The sequence below is a fragment of the Dipteris shenzhenensis genome, chromosome 28, assembly GCF_047967505.1.
Source record: "Dipteris shenzhenensis isolate YYH24624 ecotype China chromosome 28, Dip_SZ_1.0, whole genome shotgun sequence".
In the NCBI taxonomy this organism is placed as follows: domain Eukaryota; kingdom Viridiplantae; phylum Streptophyta; class Polypodiopsida; order Gleicheniales; family Dipteridaceae; genus Dipteris; species Dipteris shenzhenensis.
Window position 1 is genome coordinate 50,368,510 of NC_141623.1, and position 21,852 is coordinate 50,390,361.

The window sequence follows — 21,852 nt, forward strand, 5'->3', positions numbered from 1 at the left end:
CTGCAGAATCAAAAGCCCCAAATTTCGAGCTTGAAATTGCAACCAGAAAGGGGCAAAAGCACAGAAAGCCCCAATTTTGCAATTTCAGCAGTCCCAAATTTCAGACCAAATCTGCAGATCTGTCTGCAATGTTTGCTTCACAAGCAACTGTGAACCTGAAAATACCCCAATAACTGCAAAGGACTGCAAATGTCTGCTGGTACAATGAATACAGACGATCAAGTAGAGATTGTACGGATAAGCAGGTCGTACGGTATCAGGACCTGTACGGTAATAGGTACGGACAATGTACGGAAGCATGTATGACGTTGTACAGACAGCATGTACGACGCTGTACAGAAGCAGGTACGATGTTGTACGGAAGCAAGTTTGCGAAGCAAGTACGTACGGCGATGGCACAGTAGGTACAGCAGGAAAATCGTACGGTCGTCAGCGCAGGTACGTGTGTGCTGGACTTGCTGTACGATCAGGTGCGAGCAGTACGGAAGCAGCAGGTACGGACGAGTACGTGTAGGTACGATGCCATGACTATCCAAATGATCTCCTGAACGTACCCCAACTCCAGTAAGTGTCTAATGAGTCGGGCTCTCGGCACCATGTCAAAAGCCTTGTAGAAATCCACAGAGCAAAAATACACCCTTTGTCTCCAGGCCATGGCCTCCTCGATGACCCCCCTAAGTGTGAGTATATGGTCCATAGTCCTGCGATCTACTCGGAAGCGTGCTTGCCCCTTGACTCTGAAACCATGAAGCTATGCAGCCATGCTAACTCTTGTGTCGAGTATTGACGCATAGATCTTAGAGACAACATGTCCCATCATAATGGTCTTGTAGTTTACAAGACTTGTGGAATCTCCTGCCTTGTGTATGGGTGTGATGGTGTGAAGGGTCCAAGTGTGTGGAAAGCCTATGCAAACTGCTTCATTGAAGAGCTTTGCTAGGGTCAGAATGTGCTCTTATGCTTGCCATTGAACAATAATGAACTCAGTGCATAGGCCCTCGTGATCTTTCGCTCGGCCATTGTGAAGCTTTTTAACTGCGTGTTTGACACCACCTGCTATGAAAAGTGTGCATGAAGTGAGGCGAGTTACATGTGAGAGGTCGGGTGCTGGTTGGTTAGGGATATTGTACAATGTGCATGCATAGGAGTGTGGAGTTGTGGTGTCAGTGAGGGGGGATGGGGCTCTTCGTTCGAGAAACCTCAATCAGAAGTCTTTAGAGTTGTTACTGAACAAAATGTTTAGTAACTCCTCTTCGTTCGGCGAACAAAGGCCTGCTTCTTCCAGTGAATCAAATGGCGGTACTAACGTATCGTCTCTGCCTCTCTTGGAAGATGATGCTTGGTTTTGAGTCGGAGTTGTCGACGTAAAGCCTTACACTCATCGTCGTACCAGCTATTGCAGGGTACCGAACTGAGAGGTGGAGGGCGTGTGGATCGAGTCGTGTGTGGAAAAGTGTGTAGGGCAGCCTCATGGAGAGAGATCGTGTGATCAAGGCGGCTCGATCCTCTAAGAGAGGTATGTGATGTATGTCTCTAAGCACGTCGCCTAGATGAGTGGAGTACATGGGCTTGAGTGTGTGGTCAAAGTGTATGTCCTGGTAGGTAGTGTGTGTAAGTGATGGCATAGTGTGTGATGTGGGCAGTGGTGTGGAAATACGAAAAAACAGATAAGTGTGATCTGCTCCTGGAGGTGCTGGTGAGACGGAGAAATCAGTAATGTATGAAGTGAAGGCAAGAGATCCCTTGAGGTAGTCAACCATGCTGGACCCCCCTCCTTGGAGAAAACAAGGGAACCCACCTGAGGAGGGCCCATGTAAATGATAAGATCATGTATCCTGCCCATGTCCAATAGTGTATGCCCATAAGCTGTGACTGGGGCCCGCCTGTCTGCGGAGACTCGAGAAGTCTTGGCCTCATCTATGCAGGCAACAAAAGGAAATGCTGCAGATGGGCAAGCGGGCAAGCAAACATGCGGATCTACAAAGGTATACGACACGTTAGAGCATATACAAATCACTTGGGGAAGGAGGCGGACACAGTGTGAGTAGGATCACTACCTGATTGAACATGGCCACAATCCACGGGAGGTGTGATGGCCTGATAGCAGTAGCCAAAACGAAGTGTAGCTTTAACAACACCTTATTCGTTTACCTTGAAATTTGTAGGAAATTCTGAAAAAGCAAAACACAATTTTCCTTTTTATAAGAACTTCCACCATTGCTTAGTCCTTTGCCCAGGGCAGACCAAAAACAACAACAATGTCTTTGTATGAGTTTGGGCATGTTCCTGGATTTATCTAGAAATATATAAGAGGTGATTTTGTAGGTAGTCGTTCAAGACCTTGATTAGAATCAGGCCGCACACAACAAGAGAGCTGCAGTTTTCTTTGTCAAGAACAAAGGGGCATCAACAGGGGGGAAATTGGGTGGTGAAAGAAATGTTGTAGGGGAAGCAGGCCACATTAATAGGGCATCCAGGGAATAAGCAGGACTAGATCTCAGGTTCACTCATTTACTTGTATTGAAAGCATGACCTGAATTTGTTCTTGGTAGCTAGCAACTTTATAAGCTAGATAAGCTATCAAAAGATGACATTTAATTCAGAAAGATCTGTTTAATTAGGTCAAATCTTATTTATAGAGATATAGTGGCAAAAGCAAAGGGCAAAAAAGTTGAACAAGCATAATTGTTGTAGGCATACTACACAATCTTTACATGTTGCTTAGAGATTTGAATTGTGAAAACAACACATCCCAACGTATGAGCTATTTCTTGTAAAGGCATACAGATAGTAGGAAACCAAGCTGCTGCCCATAAATACCTGAGGTGAAGGATGGTCCAACAGGTGTATTAATTCGTTGAGAAGATCTGTCTGAAATGAGATCTCTGATGATGATGAATAGACTGGGAGTAGTTCAAGCAAAGCCGCGCGAAGGAACATAAATTTCCTTGCTATCAAAACCGTTGAAGATTCACTTGGAAGACAATTAGCAACACACTGCAAAATTTTATGACGCAAAACAGGGACATGGCTTCCATTTCTTCCCTTCCCACCTACTGCAAAGCGAATGCAAGCTGCCCACTCAGGTGCTGATTCAAGAGTAGGTAATAAAAGGTATTTCTGAAGCAATGGACATATCCACCCATCCCAGGCAGCAACAACACACTGTACATCTGAATGCAAGAGCCCTGCCATTATCTCAGCAGCAATGCACTGCTTTCCACGGTCGTCAGCAGCAGTGGATGCCTCCTCCAATGGACTGTGGAGTGCATTCAATATGGTGGAACCAAACTTCTGAACAAGCCGCTGGAAAAGCTTTGCAAAAGTTGGTGAAAACTGCCTGCCTTCCATGTCAGGTTCCCATGTTCTTGTGTGGGGCCACTCGCGCATATAAGTGGGCATATACGATGTCAATCCTGCATCAGACATATGCTGTGGAACATAACCATCTTCAACAGATTGTCGATCGACTGCCAATTTATTTACTACATTTTCACCAAACTTTCGATCATGGAGTACATTTGCCATGCTGTTCTCAAACGATAATGTGCTGCCTTCTGAGTAACATGTTTCTTCAGTTGAAAATCTCACTAAGCCTCCGTTGTTTCTTTCCCTTCTAGAGGTTGCTTCAAGAAGGAAAAGCAATGCAATCACGGAGAGAGGTCGCAGTGGAGGAAGTTCGCTTTTGAGATTGTTCAAAAATCCACCTATCCATGAACCGAAGCTGAATATTATCTTAAAGCCAGAAGTTTGAAATAATTTAATGTTCACATATATAGATTTATCATGAAAAAAGACTTCAAAACTTGAAAATAATTTAAGAAAAAGTTGGCATTAATTAAATAATGTTTAATGATATTCAAAGAGAATTGTAGTGGTATGAAGCAAACCAGCAACTGCACATCTCAGGTTCAAAACAATCTCTTCTTCAGAAGTTTTTTCATGGTATGAGACAGGCAACACAAGAAATAAAAGTATGCCATGTGCCATTAAATTGTACCTGGAGTGAATTTACAAACAAAACAGGGAATATTAGCACTAGATGATTCAATCATTTGAGAGGAACACAAACCATGGCTTAAAATTTGATTTGCCTAGTATATAAGCTAGCATTGCAAGCTACCTACCGCCAGTGTATTGTTATGGATTCACCATTCAAAAGATCTCTTACATAAGAGACCATACTGCTGTATGTCATATATTCAGAACTGTCATTGCTCTCTCCTGGATTAGAATGCGCTTTTGCTGGAACTCCACCAAAAGAAGTATTGAATCTGACGAAAAGCTGCTCACCAATCATAAACATGCACAAAGCAGTCACACAACAGCCATCTAATAATTTATTCTGGGAATTGTTATTGTTTCTTGTGATATCATAATAAAGCAGTGTTGTGTTTTGCAACTTCAGTAGGAGTTTTTGGATTGTGAAAAGTAGCAGTCACAAAATCTCTTTCTAAGTATTTTATTACAGTGAAAGAAAGGTGAAGAGAACCTCATTTATGGCATCTTGTGCTTCAACAGATTCATGATGCGCGCTGCAAAAACGCCCAAGCAGATGGCAAAAGAATATGCTTAATGAGATTTCATCCAAGGTTGTACACCTAAACAGCGCTTCGACTTTCTGATAATTAGTTATACATTCATGCACAGACCTACAACAGTCCACTCGATTTTCTCTAAGAAACAGCAAAGATCATAGTTGCTTAAGTTCTTATGATTCATTGGTGTAGGGTTGAAAACAAGTACCCACTACTTGTTGCATTTAATTTTCTGAACTAATGTATCCATTTCCAAAGAAAATTCTGATAAAGCACAAGCTGATTTCTGTACACTTCATGACGAAAACAGATTCGTAAGTGCATCACCTGCCCAATAGAGCCAATAAGAAAGTTGTTAAAGCAGTCCAGTCCTGAAAACATTCCGATCACCACCAATATTATTGGTAACCTATATATTGAAAATTTGTGAAATTTGTGAAATTTGTGATAATTTGGCAAAAAGAGCTATAAAGAAAGATAAAAGATGAAATACTAGGTATAGGCTATTGAAATCCGAAATATAAAGACGTTTTTGTAATGCATGCAAGAAATCCTTATCTTTGAATCAGATAGGCTTCTTACTAGAAACATTATGCATGCCATTATGCAATAGGTTATGAAACTCAAATGTATTACTTTCGAGACTACATTTGAAGAGTGCAATTCTAAGAGCAAGCCTATAGGTCGATTGTCTAAAACAAAAGCTATATTTTCTGGGAGGTCATAGTTTGGCCCAGAAGACCTCTCACAATTTTGCCACCTTGCCACTGGATTTTGAGAAAGCTTCCAATCAAGTTGACCTCGAGCATATGCTTTAGTAAATATGTTAGAGACCTTTCAGCTTTTACTCCTCATTCTTCATTAATGTTATCATTAGATGGGCCTAGGGCGATAATTTACTATTTCCTAGGTTGGCATGGGGCTTCCATGCTTCTTCCTTGCAAAGCCTATGAACATATTTTCCTGGTCCTTACAGCAGGGTCTAGAGGGCCTCTCTCCTTATCTTTAAGAGAGGATATTTGAGTTTAGTGATGTAGGAACGTTTGGAGCTTACCGTAGAAGCCTTCGAATGATTCAGTGCAGCCACCATGACATTCTGTCAAGCACGCAAGTCCTTGGTTTCTATGCTAGCATGCAGTATGTTCCCAATTGTATTGGAATTTCACCTTGCTTGAATTCCTAAGTTCCGATGTCTGTTATTTTAGTGGCCACATGGAAATTGATGTCTTCTTACCTCAGCACCTTACTCTAGTAGGAAGAGTGTCTGCAAGAAGCTTCTTTATTTGGAACTCACACAATTTTAGACAAAATAATCCTTCAAGATAAAGTGAAATGTATTCCATTCTAGGAAAATGGATCAAAGAGCATAAATAGGTTGTCTCATGTCCCGAACTGCAACAAATGAGGGGAGGTAGAACTCTAAACAATCCTTAAAAGGAGAAAATCAAGTAAACACAAGCTGTAAGGAGCCAGAAACTATGGGTTCTCAATCTTGAGATACATCAGAACAAGTCAAATGTGGTGGGGCATAATGTCTGCTCATGCCATACTCTGTGACCCAAAAGAAGATGCGACAACCCAAATCCACAAGGAAAGCCTTTAATTTGTCTTTGGCGACCTGAGAGTCTCCTGAACATTTATACCACTCACTCCTCAAAGGTGTAAAACCTCCTATCAGATCTGGGACAAAACCTCCCTGCATGTCTCGACAATTTCATGCAACTTGGCAGATTGTCCAGACTGGCACAGTGGGCACGTGAGATCTGCAGACTTGTTGGCATGTGACACACACTCATATGACTCATGGAGTTCACTGGTATTGCTATGAGACTGGTGGTGCTGTCCCATGTGGTTAGCTCCTTGGCAAAAGTGCACAACATACACACGGTTGGTGGGGCCAATTCTCACCTCTTTTTTTTGCCATGCATTACCTATATTGATTATCTTTCTGTCTGAAGGTTTAGGCTTATCTAACCAAGGTTTTCAATGACGTACGGCAATTCTAAGGCCTATGAGGGCCTTGCTAGAGACTTTGGCTCTGAGAGGGTATCCCTTGATGCAAGTGCAATGGGACCCCAAAAAGCATACCTGAACCAGAAAAAGTAGAGAGAGGGAAGCCTTAAATTTTATTTGGTACATGAGTGGGTTGGTAGATGCACACAGCTCCACTTTTGATGCTATAACATCTTCTGCAAAATGAGGGCTCTCTTTTATTCTGCAGCCACAGGTTCCACATACGCCTTCCTTCTCTGTAATTGCTCTCCTTGCAGTCCTGATGACCTTCTCTTCCTTCTTTCATGACTGGCCTCCTCTAATAATAGAACTCTCCCTTGAACCCAGTGCTTGCATTTGGGGTCCTATATTAGTGCCATGTGTCCTTTAGGGAGCTTCACTTAATAGGCCCTTTCATGGACCTCTATTTGCACCACATATTATTGCCTAGGCTAGGATTACACATATTATTGCCTTGGCTAGGATTACCCGTAGACGCCAGCCATTTTTAAACAATGACATTGCAGCATTAAATGGTCATGCCTATTAATGTTCCATTCATCAAGCCCTCATGGTTTCTCCCTATACTGTGGTCTCAGCATTATAGTTAACATAACATTCCCTTTCCCTTAAGAAAAGTTCTCAACAAAATAGCCAGTGTCCTTGGCTTGAAAACCTTTTTAGGTGATTGCCAATCTGAAGAAGAGGGCTTTGAAGTTTTGTCAACCACTTTGGAAGGCGTGGCCTGCATTTTTGCCTTGCCTTTATCATTTACCACTGGAGCAGAGGCATTTCCCGCACCTCCTTACACCCCTTATACATGGTGCAACAGCATGCTTTGGCAAAGGAGTCTCATTTGGGCGTGTAACCACCAGGGCAGGTTTTAGCAATTCCCATGGGCATTCACTTAAAGCAAGAGCCTGCAAATTTGTCCCATTTTAATTTGAAGAAAATCTGTTGGGATGGCATACCCGCCAAATCAACTTGCAAAGCCACATCTGGAGGAGTGGGCGTGTCAATATCCCACAAAACACAAAACCGGTTGACATTACCCAGAGCACATGGAGGGCAAACTACTTTCCCCAAAGCTTCAGCCAAGTAGGGCAATGCGGGCCTGCAATACAAAGGCAAATCAATCACCTCCACCCATACCGGGCATCTATGACATATGAGACTTTGATAATCCTTGGTAGGCATCCAAGGATATACATGCACCAATTGATTGCCAAACAAAAGTGGTGGCATCCTTCAACAAAGCAGCCCTTGAGGAGGGATTTCAACCATTGTGCCACATCCCTGCGTCAGGCATACATCCCGAAAAAAACAAAAAACCACTGCTCTTTCAGTTAAGCTCATAACTGGTCCAAATAAAACCTGTCCTGGGACAGAAACCCGGAACTTTGGGACTGGCTTATCACCCCAAGCACGATTGTTTTCTAAAAATCCTTCCTGTCATGTATCCAAAAGCAGTTGTAGCTTTGGATTCGTGCATAAGTGAGGATTTCCTGCAACCACTTGAACGACGATTGGCTTCATTTCTATTGTGCTGTTGAGATTCCATTTGATAGCGCCGAGACCTCTTCTAGAGATCGCTTACCCTTTCCCATGTCGAACTCTCTTTAGGTCAATCTTTCCATTTAACCAAGCATTCTTGATATCTTGTATGCCTTGTTCTTTTTCTTGTCTGTCTAAATTTTTTTTTGGTTCATGTGGTAAAGATGTAGCCTCGACTAGGATTTCATTTCCATTGGGATTATCATCATCTCCTAGTTTTCGTTTGAGTTTACGCACATGAAAAGATGAATGTACCCTACATCCTTTTGGTAAAGCTAATTTGTAAGCAAGTTCTCCAATTTTCTTATGTATTAGGAATGGTCCACAAATAACTAGGAGATAACTTTGAACCTTTATTTGTTTTTAGCATTTTTGAAGATTCTGACACCTTAAGATAAATTCTTTCTTCAAATTTCAAATTTCTATGGTGTGGATTTGCATAACGTCTTGAGCCTTTCAAATGCTATCCTTGGCTAACTTAAGAATTTCCAATGAAAAGACTTATGTGAACCCTTGAATCAATGCTATGTTTCATCATCTATGTTGTTTAGCAAGGTTATATATCAATGGGGTCTAACGCGGGACACGTGCTCTTCTAGAATCCAGTCTAGGTAGTTTGTACATTTACTTAACATTCGGATCTAGTCCGAGATGTCTACTCTTCTAGAACTCAATCCTAATAGTAAGCGTACATTGCCTTTGGTAAAAAGACTAAATACGTCTTCATCATTCAGCTTCGTTGACAAGCCCAAATATCTATTCGTACTCCGGCTTTGGTGGAAAAAAATACCCTAAGTGGATAAATAACATGCTTATCAGAGAGAGCTAGAAAAGCACCAAGGTTGAGACTGAAAGTGCCACCTCAACCCTACGGCGGACTCCAAGAAAAAGAGGGAACTATTCCACTTTCTGAGGAAGACCATCCTCTTGGAAGGAGCTACCTGTGGAAGGTCCTTGCATGCCCACCCTAATGGCCATCAAAGTGTGTACAGTATCTGTCTTGATACTAGCTAATGTGTGTGAAGTGTGGATTTGGGAGCCATTCAAAGCCGTTGTGCATCTGGATCTCCAAATATGTCACGTTGAAATGCTTGCTAGAATCTCCCAAAGAGTATCCACCGAGGCATGTGCAGGTTTGTAAGGAAAGTGGAAAGCATCATCCCAAGAGCATGACTCAAGTAAATGTTATTGAATTGAAAGCACCCAAAAAGAGTCATGCCTCTCATAAAACACCTAAGGCTCTGAAAGAGAGAGTGAAGCAACTGAACCCAAGGTCATGAAGAAGAGCTAAGGAACAAAATTACTCAAAAGACTAGCAATCCTCTTCCAGATAAATCTCGCCTATCTGCAATCTCGTAGACAAAGCTGAATAGACTCCTCAACAAAAAGGTGACAAGGGCAATTAGGGGCTGCCCCGAGCCTGTGGACCTTCATTGGTTCACTGCTATCTTGCCCCATGAATCGATAGCCAAAAGAAAATAGTGACTTTTCTATACTTGAAGTGTTTCTAGAGTCTCTTCCAAAAGAATTTTGCAAGTTAGCAGAAATTTGAAATTTTACCCTATCAGGTGTTGTTGTGGGCTTTTAGCCCCTAAGGCTAAGCTGAAATCTCTTGGCGTTGCCTAAGCAAGGGCTCATCAACAGGTTCTTTCGGATTAGAGAGCACCGTAGCCACCCATGCAAGGGACTCAGATGGGAGGAAGAGCCAATAAACACTTCTTCTCTACTCTTGGCTCCGAGACATAGTAGAGAAGACTCTGATGGAGTTTTACAGTCAAATCCTAATGCCATCTTACGTACAACTACTCATTTTTACACCTCCCCTCTTTCAATAGATCTTGACAGGCCTGTTAGAGATGATGCTAGACATAGAGTTTGACAAGGCATTCTAGTATTGGTCATACCAGATATGACAGTCTCATTTCATGCATATTTCACCAATTTGGAATTTAGAACTGCACTTCTTGTCCTTCATCAGAAGGGCCAGTGGCCGGGCTCAGATGAGTTGACACCCTCCTTTTTCATTGCCTTTTGGGACAAGATTAGGGACCATGCTACCTCAGCCCTGAAACCAAGCATCTATAGGCCGTCTGTCGGGGAGATAACTACTGTCAGAGGCCAATCTCTCGTCTGAGAATCTCATGTCTCTTGGTAGTGGCAATGGAATGATAGAAATCACTACTACCAGAGAGGGTTGCTGCCACATGTGAAGGAGATGGCTGTCCGCCCTACATATGAGACATCCAAATGTATAACACCATCTCTATGAGATCCTTCTATGCATACAAAGAATCTGGAATCGATGCTGGCAGAGCTGCGTCTTGAGCGAGACCATATACCATCAAAACCACAAGAAACTGATCCGAGGTGGAAACCCCTAGTGAAGTGCATATATGTGAGCTACCTCTATCTAATGCCCAATCATTAACATTAAATCTGTTAGTCCGCACATTTGACGAATATGTTCAATAAAGTCTTTAGCTACTGGGACCTTCTGTTTTTCGAGTCCCACTATCATTGGAGCTCTAGGTTGAAAATGATAATGGACTGAAACTCCTTGTTGAATGTTTGGCATTGTAAATTCTAATAGGGTAAATATTGTTTCCCATTTATTTGCCTTTTACTCGCATGTGCTTGAAGCACATCTTCAATGACTTGATTGAACCTTTCAGTTTGATCATATTTGGAAGTTCCATGCTTCTTCTCACAGGAGGCTACGGGGTTCAGACATGAAGGGCAAAGGGCATTCCACTTGAGAGATGGATTTGCACTTTATGTGCTATGCTTGAGATAGAGACACAGGAGCATTTTGCATTTTCGATGCCCTATATATTATGAGATCCATGAAGGACATCACTGTTATTCAGCAATTTTTGGCCACATAGAGAGCTCCTGGCACATCTTGGTCTGCCATATGTGGTCACTTTTCTTCTTGAGGCCCACAGACAGAGATCAGCTCATACGGGCATAGAAGAGATCATGGGAGGGGCCGACAAAGTTCAATCAGAGCATTTTTCTCCGGTGACCCAAGCAAGTGACAGCGGGGGAACCAAACATAGCAAAGAGCCAGAGTACACGACTCTATAGATCCCCGAGTGGACGCTCACATGAGGACTGCAGACCTATCCTCTCTTTTCGACATGGGGAGACAGACCATCGCAATGACAATAGCACTCGTCAGATGGCGGGCCATTGCACGGAGACTACAAAGGAGGAGGGAGGGACATGGACAGATCGTGCATCAGAAAGATGCATTATTAGGTGGTTGGGTTTTTTACTAAGGTCTCAAACTTTAATATGACATGACTTTCTTTTGTGCACGCTTCATCGTCTTTTTGCACATATGTGACAAATCTTCGTTGTCATATGCGTCGTTTAGTGTGACACACACCAGATTTGCTAAAGTAATGGGTTGCTGAGGTTCGTGGTGCATTTGAGCGATCGAATGGATCGCCTATCATATATGGATGATCGAAGTATAGCATGATTGATGGGTGTGTCATAGCCCACATTGTTCACACTGACTTGAGTGAATCTTTGGAGGAGGCCTTGGATGAAACAACATATTTAGGGTAGGTCAAACGGGAGCGCAAGCACGATTTGCATTGACAGCTATGGGCAGGGAGCGACGTCCTTATTTGGTGTTTGATCACTGCCATTGTTGGAGTTTGTCTACATTGATAGAAAACTCTACATTGTTAGAAACATTCCTCTATAGGGATGAGTCCATTCGAGCTCACCTATGGTTATAGACCAGTGAATCCGACTACGATTGGAATATCTCAAGAAGTACCTAGTGCAGTGCCACGAACTATGTTATTCAGAGGCAAGAAATGCTAGAGCTTGTTACGAGAGCCAATTTTCACCAAGCTATGGATAGAAAGAAAGAAAGAAACTGTATTTATGTCTTCGAAAGGCCTTGCGACAAAGTACAATCAAGAAATTGTGGGATAAAGCAAATGGCTTACTAAAGCCCTTGCTAAGTACTAAGCTAAGCTAATAATCTCAAAACTCAAAACTCAGACATGCAAGACTAGTGCTCCGAATACATATCCGGGTGCCATGGTGGCTCTCCGATGAGACGTGAAGATGTATCATATTTGCGTTTGTTAAGCCGTCTCTTGCTATGGTGGGGAACATGGACTTTGTGATCTTTGTCTCTGGTGGGCCATATCAAGAGTGACACCTCGGCTTGGTTGGTCTCCTTTGAGTAGAGCAGTGATGGGCTAGACCTCTATCACGCATGCTCTGCTCAGCCTTTGCATCATGCGTGGTGGCTCCACCCCTCTGCGCGTTGATCCATGCTGCCCTCATGTTGGCTATCTCCTCCTCCTCTACCCCACTATGTCTGAGAACTGACCTATGTTCAGGCCACTGTCACCTGTTGTTTGATCTACTACAATATGGTCTCTCTGTGTTGCCACAACTCCATCAAATAGAGGCCAATGCAGACCTGGTCATGGAAGTGGATCAATCGAGAGAGTGGTCCAAACCCGTGTCCCTCCTGAAAGAGAGAGTGGTACCGTCCTCAAATTGTTATAGTAGGCGAGGCAAGTACATAGGAAGTGCTCCTCTATCTCCATCTCTGTCAATGTGCACCACACCTATCCGATGGCAATTCTCAGTGTATATGAGACCCATCTGTCCTCTAGATACTAAGGCCTAATACTCACTCCATCCTATAATACTCTCAAGAGATGAGCATGGTAGAACTGAATCTTGGTGGGGAACTCCTGGTGTCCCCCAAGTCCGTGATGTACAGAGCTGGAGTAGATCCAACCATATGATACGGCTAATCTCTCGCGGGATCTAAGGGATGGAGCATCCAAGCTATACTAAAAGGGGGGAAGGCGATTCATCTGAATACCTTGACTGTCAAACCATTTGGATATGTGTGTGTACCAGGCTGTGCTAACCTGAGTCTCGGCTAGTCATCTAGTTGACTTTAATGCCAACCTCAGTAGTCTCCAACTAGCCAAAGCCCATATCCTATGAAGATATGTCACTGTTTGGAAGATGGCATCACGCTAGGCAAGCAGACCAACAAGAATCTTGGACCGAGGAACAATGCAAGCACGCAATCGGAAGATACCTATGGTGTTTGTTGCATGGCATATTTTAGTTGAGATAGCATAAGAGGATCACTCGGCATTGGGGGTAAAAGAGTGCATAAGGGAAGGCCCTTGGCATCCAGATTCATCTAGGGAACTGGGGCCCTATAGCAAAAACGAGAAATGTACATCGAGAGAAAAAAATCTGACATGAGGCAAGGGATGGTTGGGCCTGTGTGTTTCAACAGGGTTCTGCAAGCTATCAGAAATTTGTGATTATTTATGCAATGATTGAGTCTATGCATCCTGTGATTGTTAGTTGAGAATTCATTATTGAACTTATAATAGTTTCCAGAAAGCTTTTATATATTACTTGAACTCTACAGGGACTTGTGCTTTTCTAGGGTCACCTACTGACATTCTAATAGATAAGAGCATGCAGTCTTGAAATACACGTAGCTTGAATAGTTATCCTGTTCCTACCTCATAGACTTCAGCTCATAGTAGAAAAAGAGGGCACTTGAATCTCTGGAAAATAGTGTGCACAGGAAAGTAGCCCAAAATCAAACCTGTCTAAGGTGCCGCATTACTGGTCTTGACATCAGTATGTCGCAAGATCCTAGTGCCGATTCCTTTGTTGCTTTGGGGTCTTTCAAGCTTTTCGTTAACAATGACATGCACTCCCGAACCAACAGTGGGTATCGCTGCAACATAGTCTTCAGTTCTCTTCCTGCATCTCTGTCGACTTGAATGATCTCAGTTTGGATTTCAGCCAAATGTTGAAACCATCGTATTCCTCATCTTCCAAAATATTGACATTTTTTACAGAAATTATCAACCAACACTCTATCAAGGTTGAAAGATTATACTTACGAGCGCACGCCACTGTAACTGTGCAAAGACAGTCTCACAAGATCTTTGGACAGCAGTGATATGTGGATAGGAACTAAAAGGCCCATTCCTTTCTCATTATAGCACCGATAACCTGCCTGTGAGGCACGCCAAATACCATGCAAAAAAATCCTCTCAACCACAAGCCGCCATGGCCTGGAAAAAGAAAATTCGAGACTTTTAGACCTCACCAGAGCAATATCTCTAGCAAAACAAGGCAGATGACGGGCCGACAATGGATGATTTGTCCTACTGTGACATATTGAACCCAGCAAATAAGATGAAATGGAGAAATCTCAAAAGATTATTCGAATCACAGACAACCTTGCCCAAATATGATATGTGAAATCTGTGAATAACTAACCTCCTCTTCACTTCACAAAAGGAGTTACTAACATAATTTGTGCATGGTTCAGCAAGTAGTCGAGCACTTTCATCCCATGAGCCTTTCATATGGATATATGAATAATAGTCTAATGATCCTGCATTAGTCAGGTATTGTATTGCTTTCAGATTTCAATGTGAAAACAGCAATATACATGTAAATTGCTGGTAATCCTTTCATCTTACCATAGTTTCCCACCATGCCTATGATAGAAACAAGACGCTTCAGCAAAACAGAATCGTCTCCTCTATTTTTCAAAATGTAACTGCATGCAAGACATACAAAATGAAGGTTTCAGTTTTTTTTTTTAAAACATGCAGGACAGTATCAGTACCCTTGTGGTCAGAAATCAGCTTCAGAATATTGTAAAGTCTACATAAACTTTGACAAATGCATTGCCGTGAAGAAAACTTGTCAAAGAACCTACTCGCACACTTGATGGATTGTCTCTGCAGTCTCCTCTCTTAATTGGTAGCTACCAATTTTTGCTCCAACTGCTCCAACAATGGTCAAAGGCCAAAGTTTTTTATCACCCTTGGAAGTCAACTGACCACCAGGAGAGCAAAAATCTGGGAGGCAAGAACCCAGACCACATATAACACCCTCTACACGCAGGAGCAGCACTCTTAAGTGTTCCTTTTCCTGACCTGCTAAAGATACAATATATAAAAATGAGAAAACAATCAAAACCTGATGATTGGTTAAATTTACTGATGGAGAAAGTTCTAGAAATCAGCCTGAGATCAATGTAATCATGCACCTGAATATTTTGGCTTGTATCCTTCCTTGCAAATTCGCTTCAAAGTAGCCAGTGGCTTTCTAAGATGGCAATCGACAATGCTATCTAGAAACGTCATTTCATCATTGTCTGGCACATGCCAGCAGATTGGTGTGCCCTCGTCCTCCAATTTCTTGCTATCTTTGGTGCTTATCCATTCATCATACCCTTGGGAGTTTGTATATATTGAAGAAGCCCTAAAACTGCAAAGATCGAAGCACCAGGTAAGTGCTAGATATGCTATAAAGCGCCAAATAAGTGCTAGATATGACATCACCACTATTTGTATTTCTCATATCTACCTAAAATAATCCAGATGTTACACAGTTAATGAAGAAGAAAGATTTCTGAGCTGAAATGGGACAGTTGGGCTTCATGAAGGGACAAGGACCAAATATAACTCCAGTGAGGTTTTATGTACTAGCATTGAATTTGCTTACAGAGAAGTAACAAAGAGTATATTTGAAGCGCTTTTGGTAAATGCAGAATCTTTGTATTTAGAGAAAGGAACTTTCAACAGTCGCCCCAGATTGTGCTGACTCGCACTGATCTATAGATGGGCAAAATCATCTAATTCTGGAAATATTTAATGGTGCACTGCTCCTTTCTGATGACTTACCTTTGACAAAACGTTTAGTTAAAATATGTTTGAACTTGGAAACTTATGTTCTATGCAAATTGCAATTCAAGGGAGCAGAAAGAAGATCTGTGGTGTATGGAGGTGGGAGACTTATTATGCATCCTCTTATATATACTCAAGAACTTACGCCCTTGTTAGTACAAAACCTAACTGGCCGATGCAAGTTACGAATTCCTCCAGCAACTCAGTAAAAGGTCCAAAGGGAACCTGAAATCTGCTAAGATTATAACGACAAGGCAGCTATCAAAACATCTGTAAACTCAGAATGTAGCAGCTCTTATGGTCCTAAATTGGTACATGTAGTCCAGCTTCAAAGAATGTGACCCAAAGACTTAGCCACCCAAAACTAAACAATCATTGGAAATTTTGTGATGGCAATGCAAGTAAATATCTGAAAATCCTTAGTAGCAACAGACTCTTTTCCCCTAGCAATGTGCTCTTCCTTCCAGTCCCCTTTTTGCTCATCCTCAACTCACATATGGATCAATGCTCTCTTATTACTCAGTCCTCTCATTCTTTCTTGTTTTTCTCAGTTCAAATTCTTATTTTTTATGTTTCCTGTTTGCTTTTGTTGTATCCATGTGCTTAGTGAGCCAAATGTCTTCAGATGTCCACATCAGAGAGAACCTTAATGTGTGACTCCAAGGGGTTGAGATTGAGGACTATTGAATCTGTAGGAGCCTCCCCACTATGAGATCCGAAGACAATGCCATTGCGTGTTTTGAGGGATTTAATGTTCTGCCTACCTTCATCAGAAGTCCAATAAAAGATGTTTGGCCCTCATGGTTAGTTGAAGTTGCGATGGAACACTTGTGGAATATCGCTGAAGTTGCGATGGAATCATGGAACACTTGCGGAATTATTATCGCCAGCTTAGGGCCGCTTATGCAAGAAGCTGATTCCCTCTACAATGCATCACAAATTCGTGAAAGGACTTGTCAATTCAAATGAGAATGCATGCAAGAATATGCTATGAGCTCACAAAGCAGGCACGAGGTTAAGCAAGGTGGACACAGCTGGAGAGGCACAAGCAGCTAAAGTGGAGGACACAAAGCAAACACAAATTGAATATAGAATTCCCCAAAGACCAATTGAAAGCCCCCCTTGTGAGCATGATAACTACTGATCATATAAATGCCACTACAATGCGCCAAACTACTACTGTGCTGCACCCTCTGCAGGCGGCAAGAGTGCCATCTCAAACCGAAGTGGTGGTAGCATAAACAAGGAATGTGTGTTTACTTCTGTGTGTGTGTTCTCCTTTTTGTGTATGTTCTTGTCTCTCCTTGCACTTATCAACCGTTTTTTCATCTCTTACACACTTCTTTCACAGGACCTCTTATACATTTGTAACCATTCTACCATCTCATGCACACGTGTTCCATGGGACCTCTTATACTTGCACCAAGCGCCTCCCATATTCCTCATACGTTACACTACAACGCTTAGTAAGAAATATGTATCCTCGTTGAGAAGTACATTTCCTCGCACACTATTGGCCCTAGGCCTCTAATAATACTTTAGGAAGAGAATGAAACTCCATCTCTTACTTTTGTGGCGATCACCATGGGACTCTTCTAGTGCTAGGAGTATCAAGTGGATTGACATTTTAGGATCTTAGAGGTTGAAGGGAGAAAGAAAGTCTATCAAGATACCAAAATACAATAGAAGCGAAGTGGTGAGGCCACTAAAGCAGGCATAGGCTGATGTTTGAGACGAGAACATCAACAGAGAGAAATACACCATGTTGTCTCTGTGGGAGAGTACACAAAAAACTATCCATGTGAGAACCAAAACGAAAACACCAAAGGAGGGGGAAGGAGATTCCCGTCAGTGGGCCAATTTGTCATCTGACCATTTGAGTGTATCGAGGGAGCAAGTGCATGTGAGGGGGTGGAAAATGGCATGCGTTCACAGTGTTCGGCATCATCTCCCTCTTCTTACTTGATTGGTTCGAGCGCCCCTATTGCTCCCTCAGGTCGGAAGCTGGAGAATCATATGTTGAAGCTATTACTTTGGGAAAGCGCGGTCCACCCACAACGAGGCAAGGCTTCGTGCTCTTTCTATCCGAAGTAGGATTTTGGTGTTTTTCATGGTTTTGAGAGGTTGTGGGTTTCCATGGAGGTTTTGGGATGGAGATTTCTCTCCCACCTCTGTCGTAATTTATACTTTGGCACTATGTCATTTTGAGTGGAATACATTACTTTTTTTCAGTAAATGGCATGCTTTCTTATACTTGTTTGTTCCCCTGTTCTTTAGAAGATGATGGGAGAACCTCTTTCCAAAGAGCGATAATGAGCACGATCTTGTCTCCACTTACAACCCCTTACATCTACACCTGTGAACTCATTGGAACCTTTATTGGTGCCTCCCAAGAAACCGAAGACCTTGTATTACCCAAGACCTCATCCACCTCAAAGGCTCACACAAGGATCAGAGGACATGTTGTTACGCTCAAGTTGAGGTAACATGACCTTGGAAGGGTCAGTCGACATTTTCCTTCAAAGGATCAATGTTTGTATTATATTCGTTTGGGCTTCATGTAAATGATAAAAAAGGAATACAGGTCAAGGTCCTTGGTGAGGGTGACATGGCACTAGACTAGGTGGATCTAAGGCTAAGGGACCTAAATGCATGAAATGTGCCAAGGGGCAAATAGGTTTAATGATATCCCAAGAGAGGGGTAAATGATGCATTAAGGAAGGACCCTAAAATGAAGACATGTGGCATACTAGATCCATCTAGGGAAAATTTGAGGCTCGTTGGAACAAGCAAGTGGAAGCTTTCACGTAATCTGATTCTCTGAGAAAAGCTTGCTACCACCGAGGTTGGCTGGGAGGTTATTGAATGTGCCTGTGCCCGTGATTCGACGTAACTTTCTGGGAGCAAACAGATTTTCGTGTAAAATTTGGTATCAGAGCGCAGATTATATCGCGAGAGGTCTGGAACTGGTTGGGCGTTTGACGACGGACAACAGGGAGCCCAAATTCTACACAGATTGTAATTTGGCAGTTCGTCAGTCTGGGTAGCGTTGATGAGCTACTGTGTGGTCACGGAACTAGCTGTCGCAGGATGGCTGAGTTCACGTAAAGCTGTTGACGAGTTGAAGGTGAGGTAGCCAGCAGAGTTATGCACGTTACGGTGAACAGCTAACCGGACAAAGACCACGCTGGTATTACTTTTAGTTTATTTCGGAGCAATTTGGGAGAGTAGTTAAGCCTGGGTCTTGTGCCTTCGTCGTGACGGTGAACTACTACGCGGAGTGGAAGCGGAAAGATCGAAGGGATTGCTACGTCAGATATACAGCAAGCTTGGTTGCATTTCAGGGAATTGGAACGCTTGTGGAGAACTCAGGACGCTATCATATCAAAGATCAACAAACTTTACCTAAAACTGTCACAGACTGCTCCAGAAACAGCTGAGAAGTATGCAGAGAAGCTTTGGATCAAGCTCCATGCTCTGTATGCTGAAGCAAAAATCTGTGCAGAGGATGAGGACAGTCGCAGGTTAATAATTTGGTTAGTACTGAAGGTTGTGGGGGGGCGTTCGAATCGTGGGTCAATTGCTATGCAAAGTCTATGAATTACAATAGTTACGTAAATTAGTCTTCTTCGTCATCGGATTGACCACACTGAGCTAGGCTTTCGTTGGTTGCGTTTGATTGTGAGCTCGTGTGAAGGGATAGATACTACAGTATGTTTGTGGTCACAAGGCAGGTCATAAATGTAGACTTGGAGTGGACTATAGGGACTAGTTGATCTCTTCATGTAGCAAGAATTATAACCAGGAGAAAGGTAAATCTCCGATGGAACCGGAGTCCAGTGTTCGTACGGTCGAGCCTAAGAGGGCTAAGGTGCCTAATATTGCCAATTATAGGCTAGAAAAGTATTCTGGTCGGATGTCTGACCGTAGTTCCGATATCATTGACACCTGGTTACACAAATGGGACGAGGCCTTCGCCATTTGTGAAATCAGGAATGATATGAAGAAAATCCGCGAGGCCACCCATATGTTTAATGAGGCAGCGGATAGGTGGTGGATAGAACGGCAAAAAGATGGAGTAGCATCCACTACTTGGGAGGGGTTTAAAAAGGAATTTAGAAAACACTTCTTACCTCCTGACAAAGCATCCCGAGCTTGGGATCAATATCGAAACCTTCGTCAGAGAAATTTATCAGTGGCGGAATACACTGATAAATTCAGAGAAAGTGTAATGAAGGTTGATGAACGCCTACTTGAGTCAATCCAAGTAAAAGATTTTATCTTTGGATTGAATGATCGGATAAAGATGGAAGTTCGGGCTAAGTATGCGAACACGCTAGATGAAGCAATTGCCATAGCCCTGAACTATGAGGATGCAAAAGGGAACATACCAAGTGGGTTTGTGCAGGTTGGGGCTCAGTATGGGTACCCGAAGAAAATTGGGTTTAAGAAGAAATGGATTAGCAAAGGGAGTGCCTCACAGCCTAGTGGTCAAGCCAAGCAGGCAAAACCAGTTGAGACTCCTAAATCAAGTACCACCATTGGAATGAAAAGAAAAGTAACACCAATGGCAGCCCGGGCTTAGTCGAAGTCTTCTTTGAACCCAGAGCAAAGGGAAAAAGCGAGGAGAGAAGGCTTGTGTTTTGGATGCCTTCAGCCTCATCAGTGGAAAGATTGTCCACGAAACAAGGATCGTCGGATGGCTGAGATGGTGGTCTCAGAATGCGACGTGGAAATGGAGGGAAGTCGCAGAGCAGAACAGATGGAGATCTAGCTAGCGGGATCTTCTCAAAGGTCAGTACCTTTTTTGTTATGTGTGTCTGTTGCTTAGTAACTAGTGCACCTGATAATATCCTGTCAAAGCCCACAGCAACGGGATATACAGCCTTTAATGATACGGAGTTAATTAAGATGAAAGGGCAAGAAGCTAATCATGATGTCATTGTGTTGCTTGACTCAGCGTCAACGCACAATGTAATTAACTCCAAGCTCGTAAAGAGGCTGAAACTAAAGACTAGCCCATCTGACTATGCATATACAGTCAAAATGGTAGATGAAAGTTCAACTGAAGTATGAGACGAAAGGGTTACCCAGTTGGAGCTTCGAATTCAGAACTATGTTAAGAAGCTTAATTTTGAAAGGACTAAGCTTGCTTATGCAGACATAGCCCTGGGTAAGGCTTGGCATTCTAGAAAGAATCCAGCCATAGATTGGAAAAAGCACATTTATCAATTCGAGATGAATGATGTGCTGTATGTCTTACGAGGTGAAAAGGATATACCTCAAGGACCGTTGGTTTCCGTGATGGAAATTCGAAAAGCTCAAGAAGAGTTTTTGTTTCTTTGTACAGCATCGGTAGAGCCGGTTGATGATTCTTCGGCTAGCACTGATGTTGCCCAAAATGGAGAGATGGCCAAGCTGGCTGATCAAATAGCAGAGGAATTCTCTGATCGTTTTAGGGATGAGCTACCTTATGGGTTACCTCCAAAGTGGAATGATCAACATAAGGTTGAACTAATCCCGAGGGCAGAACCTGTAAATAGACCTCCCTATAGATTGAGTTTTACCGAAGAAGAGGAGGTGCGAAGACAACTGGAAGAATACCTCAAGTTGGGGCAGATTCAACCAAGTTTCTCACCTTTTGCTTCGCCAGTGATATTAAAGAAGAAGAAAGATGATACTTTTCATCTTTGTATAGATTACAGAGCATAGAATAATATCACTATTAAGCACAGGTATCCGATGGCTCGGATCGATGATTTGCTAGATGCATTATATGGGGCCGTAATTTTCAGTAAGATAGATCTTAAGTGTGGCTACCATCAGATCCGTATTAGAGCCGAGGATGTGCATAAAACCGCTTTTAGAAGCAGGTTTGGACATTATGAGTTTTTGGTAATGCCCTTTGGACTTACTAATGCTCCAACTACATTCGTCATGCTTATGAACGATTTACTACGTCCGTATATCGGAAAGTTTGTAGTACATTTTATCGACAATATTCTGGTATTCAGTAAAAGTATTACTGAGCATCATGAACA

At 42.6% G+C, this 21,852-nt stretch overlaps 1 protein-coding gene across 2 annotated transcripts in view; it reads right to left on the reverse strand.

Moving 5' to 3' along the window:
- Window positions 1-21,852, reverse strand: part of LOC147883687 (proteasome activator subunit 4-like) — a 142,489-nt gene that overhangs the window by 65,243 nt on the left and 55,394 nt on the right. Inside the window, exons 17-27 of one of the 2 annotated variants that reach the window (XM_087399300.1) lie at window positions 15,172-15,392; window positions 14,839-15,061; window positions 14,597-14,676; window positions 14,391-14,508; window positions 14,009-14,182; window positions 13,705-13,873; window positions 4,866-4,909; window positions 4,493-4,535; window positions 4,128-4,285; window positions 3,891-4,000; window positions 2,821-3,707 (exon numbers count right to left, since the gene is read on the reverse strand). In XM_087399300.1, the coding sequence (XP_087255426.1) occupies window positions 2,821-3,707; window positions 3,891-4,000; window positions 4,128-4,285; window positions 4,493-4,535; window positions 4,866-4,909; window positions 13,705-13,873; window positions 14,009-14,182; window positions 14,391-14,508; window positions 14,597-14,676; window positions 14,839-15,061; window positions 15,172-15,392 (2,227 nt within the window). The remainder of the gene's footprint in view (window positions 1-2,820; window positions 3,708-3,890; window positions 4,001-4,127; window positions 4,286-4,492; window positions 4,536-4,865; window positions 4,910-13,704; window positions 13,874-14,008; window positions 14,183-14,390; window positions 14,509-14,596; window positions 14,677-14,838; window positions 15,062-15,171; window positions 15,393-21,852) is intronic. The other variant, XM_087399301.1, reaches the window with a different exon arrangement.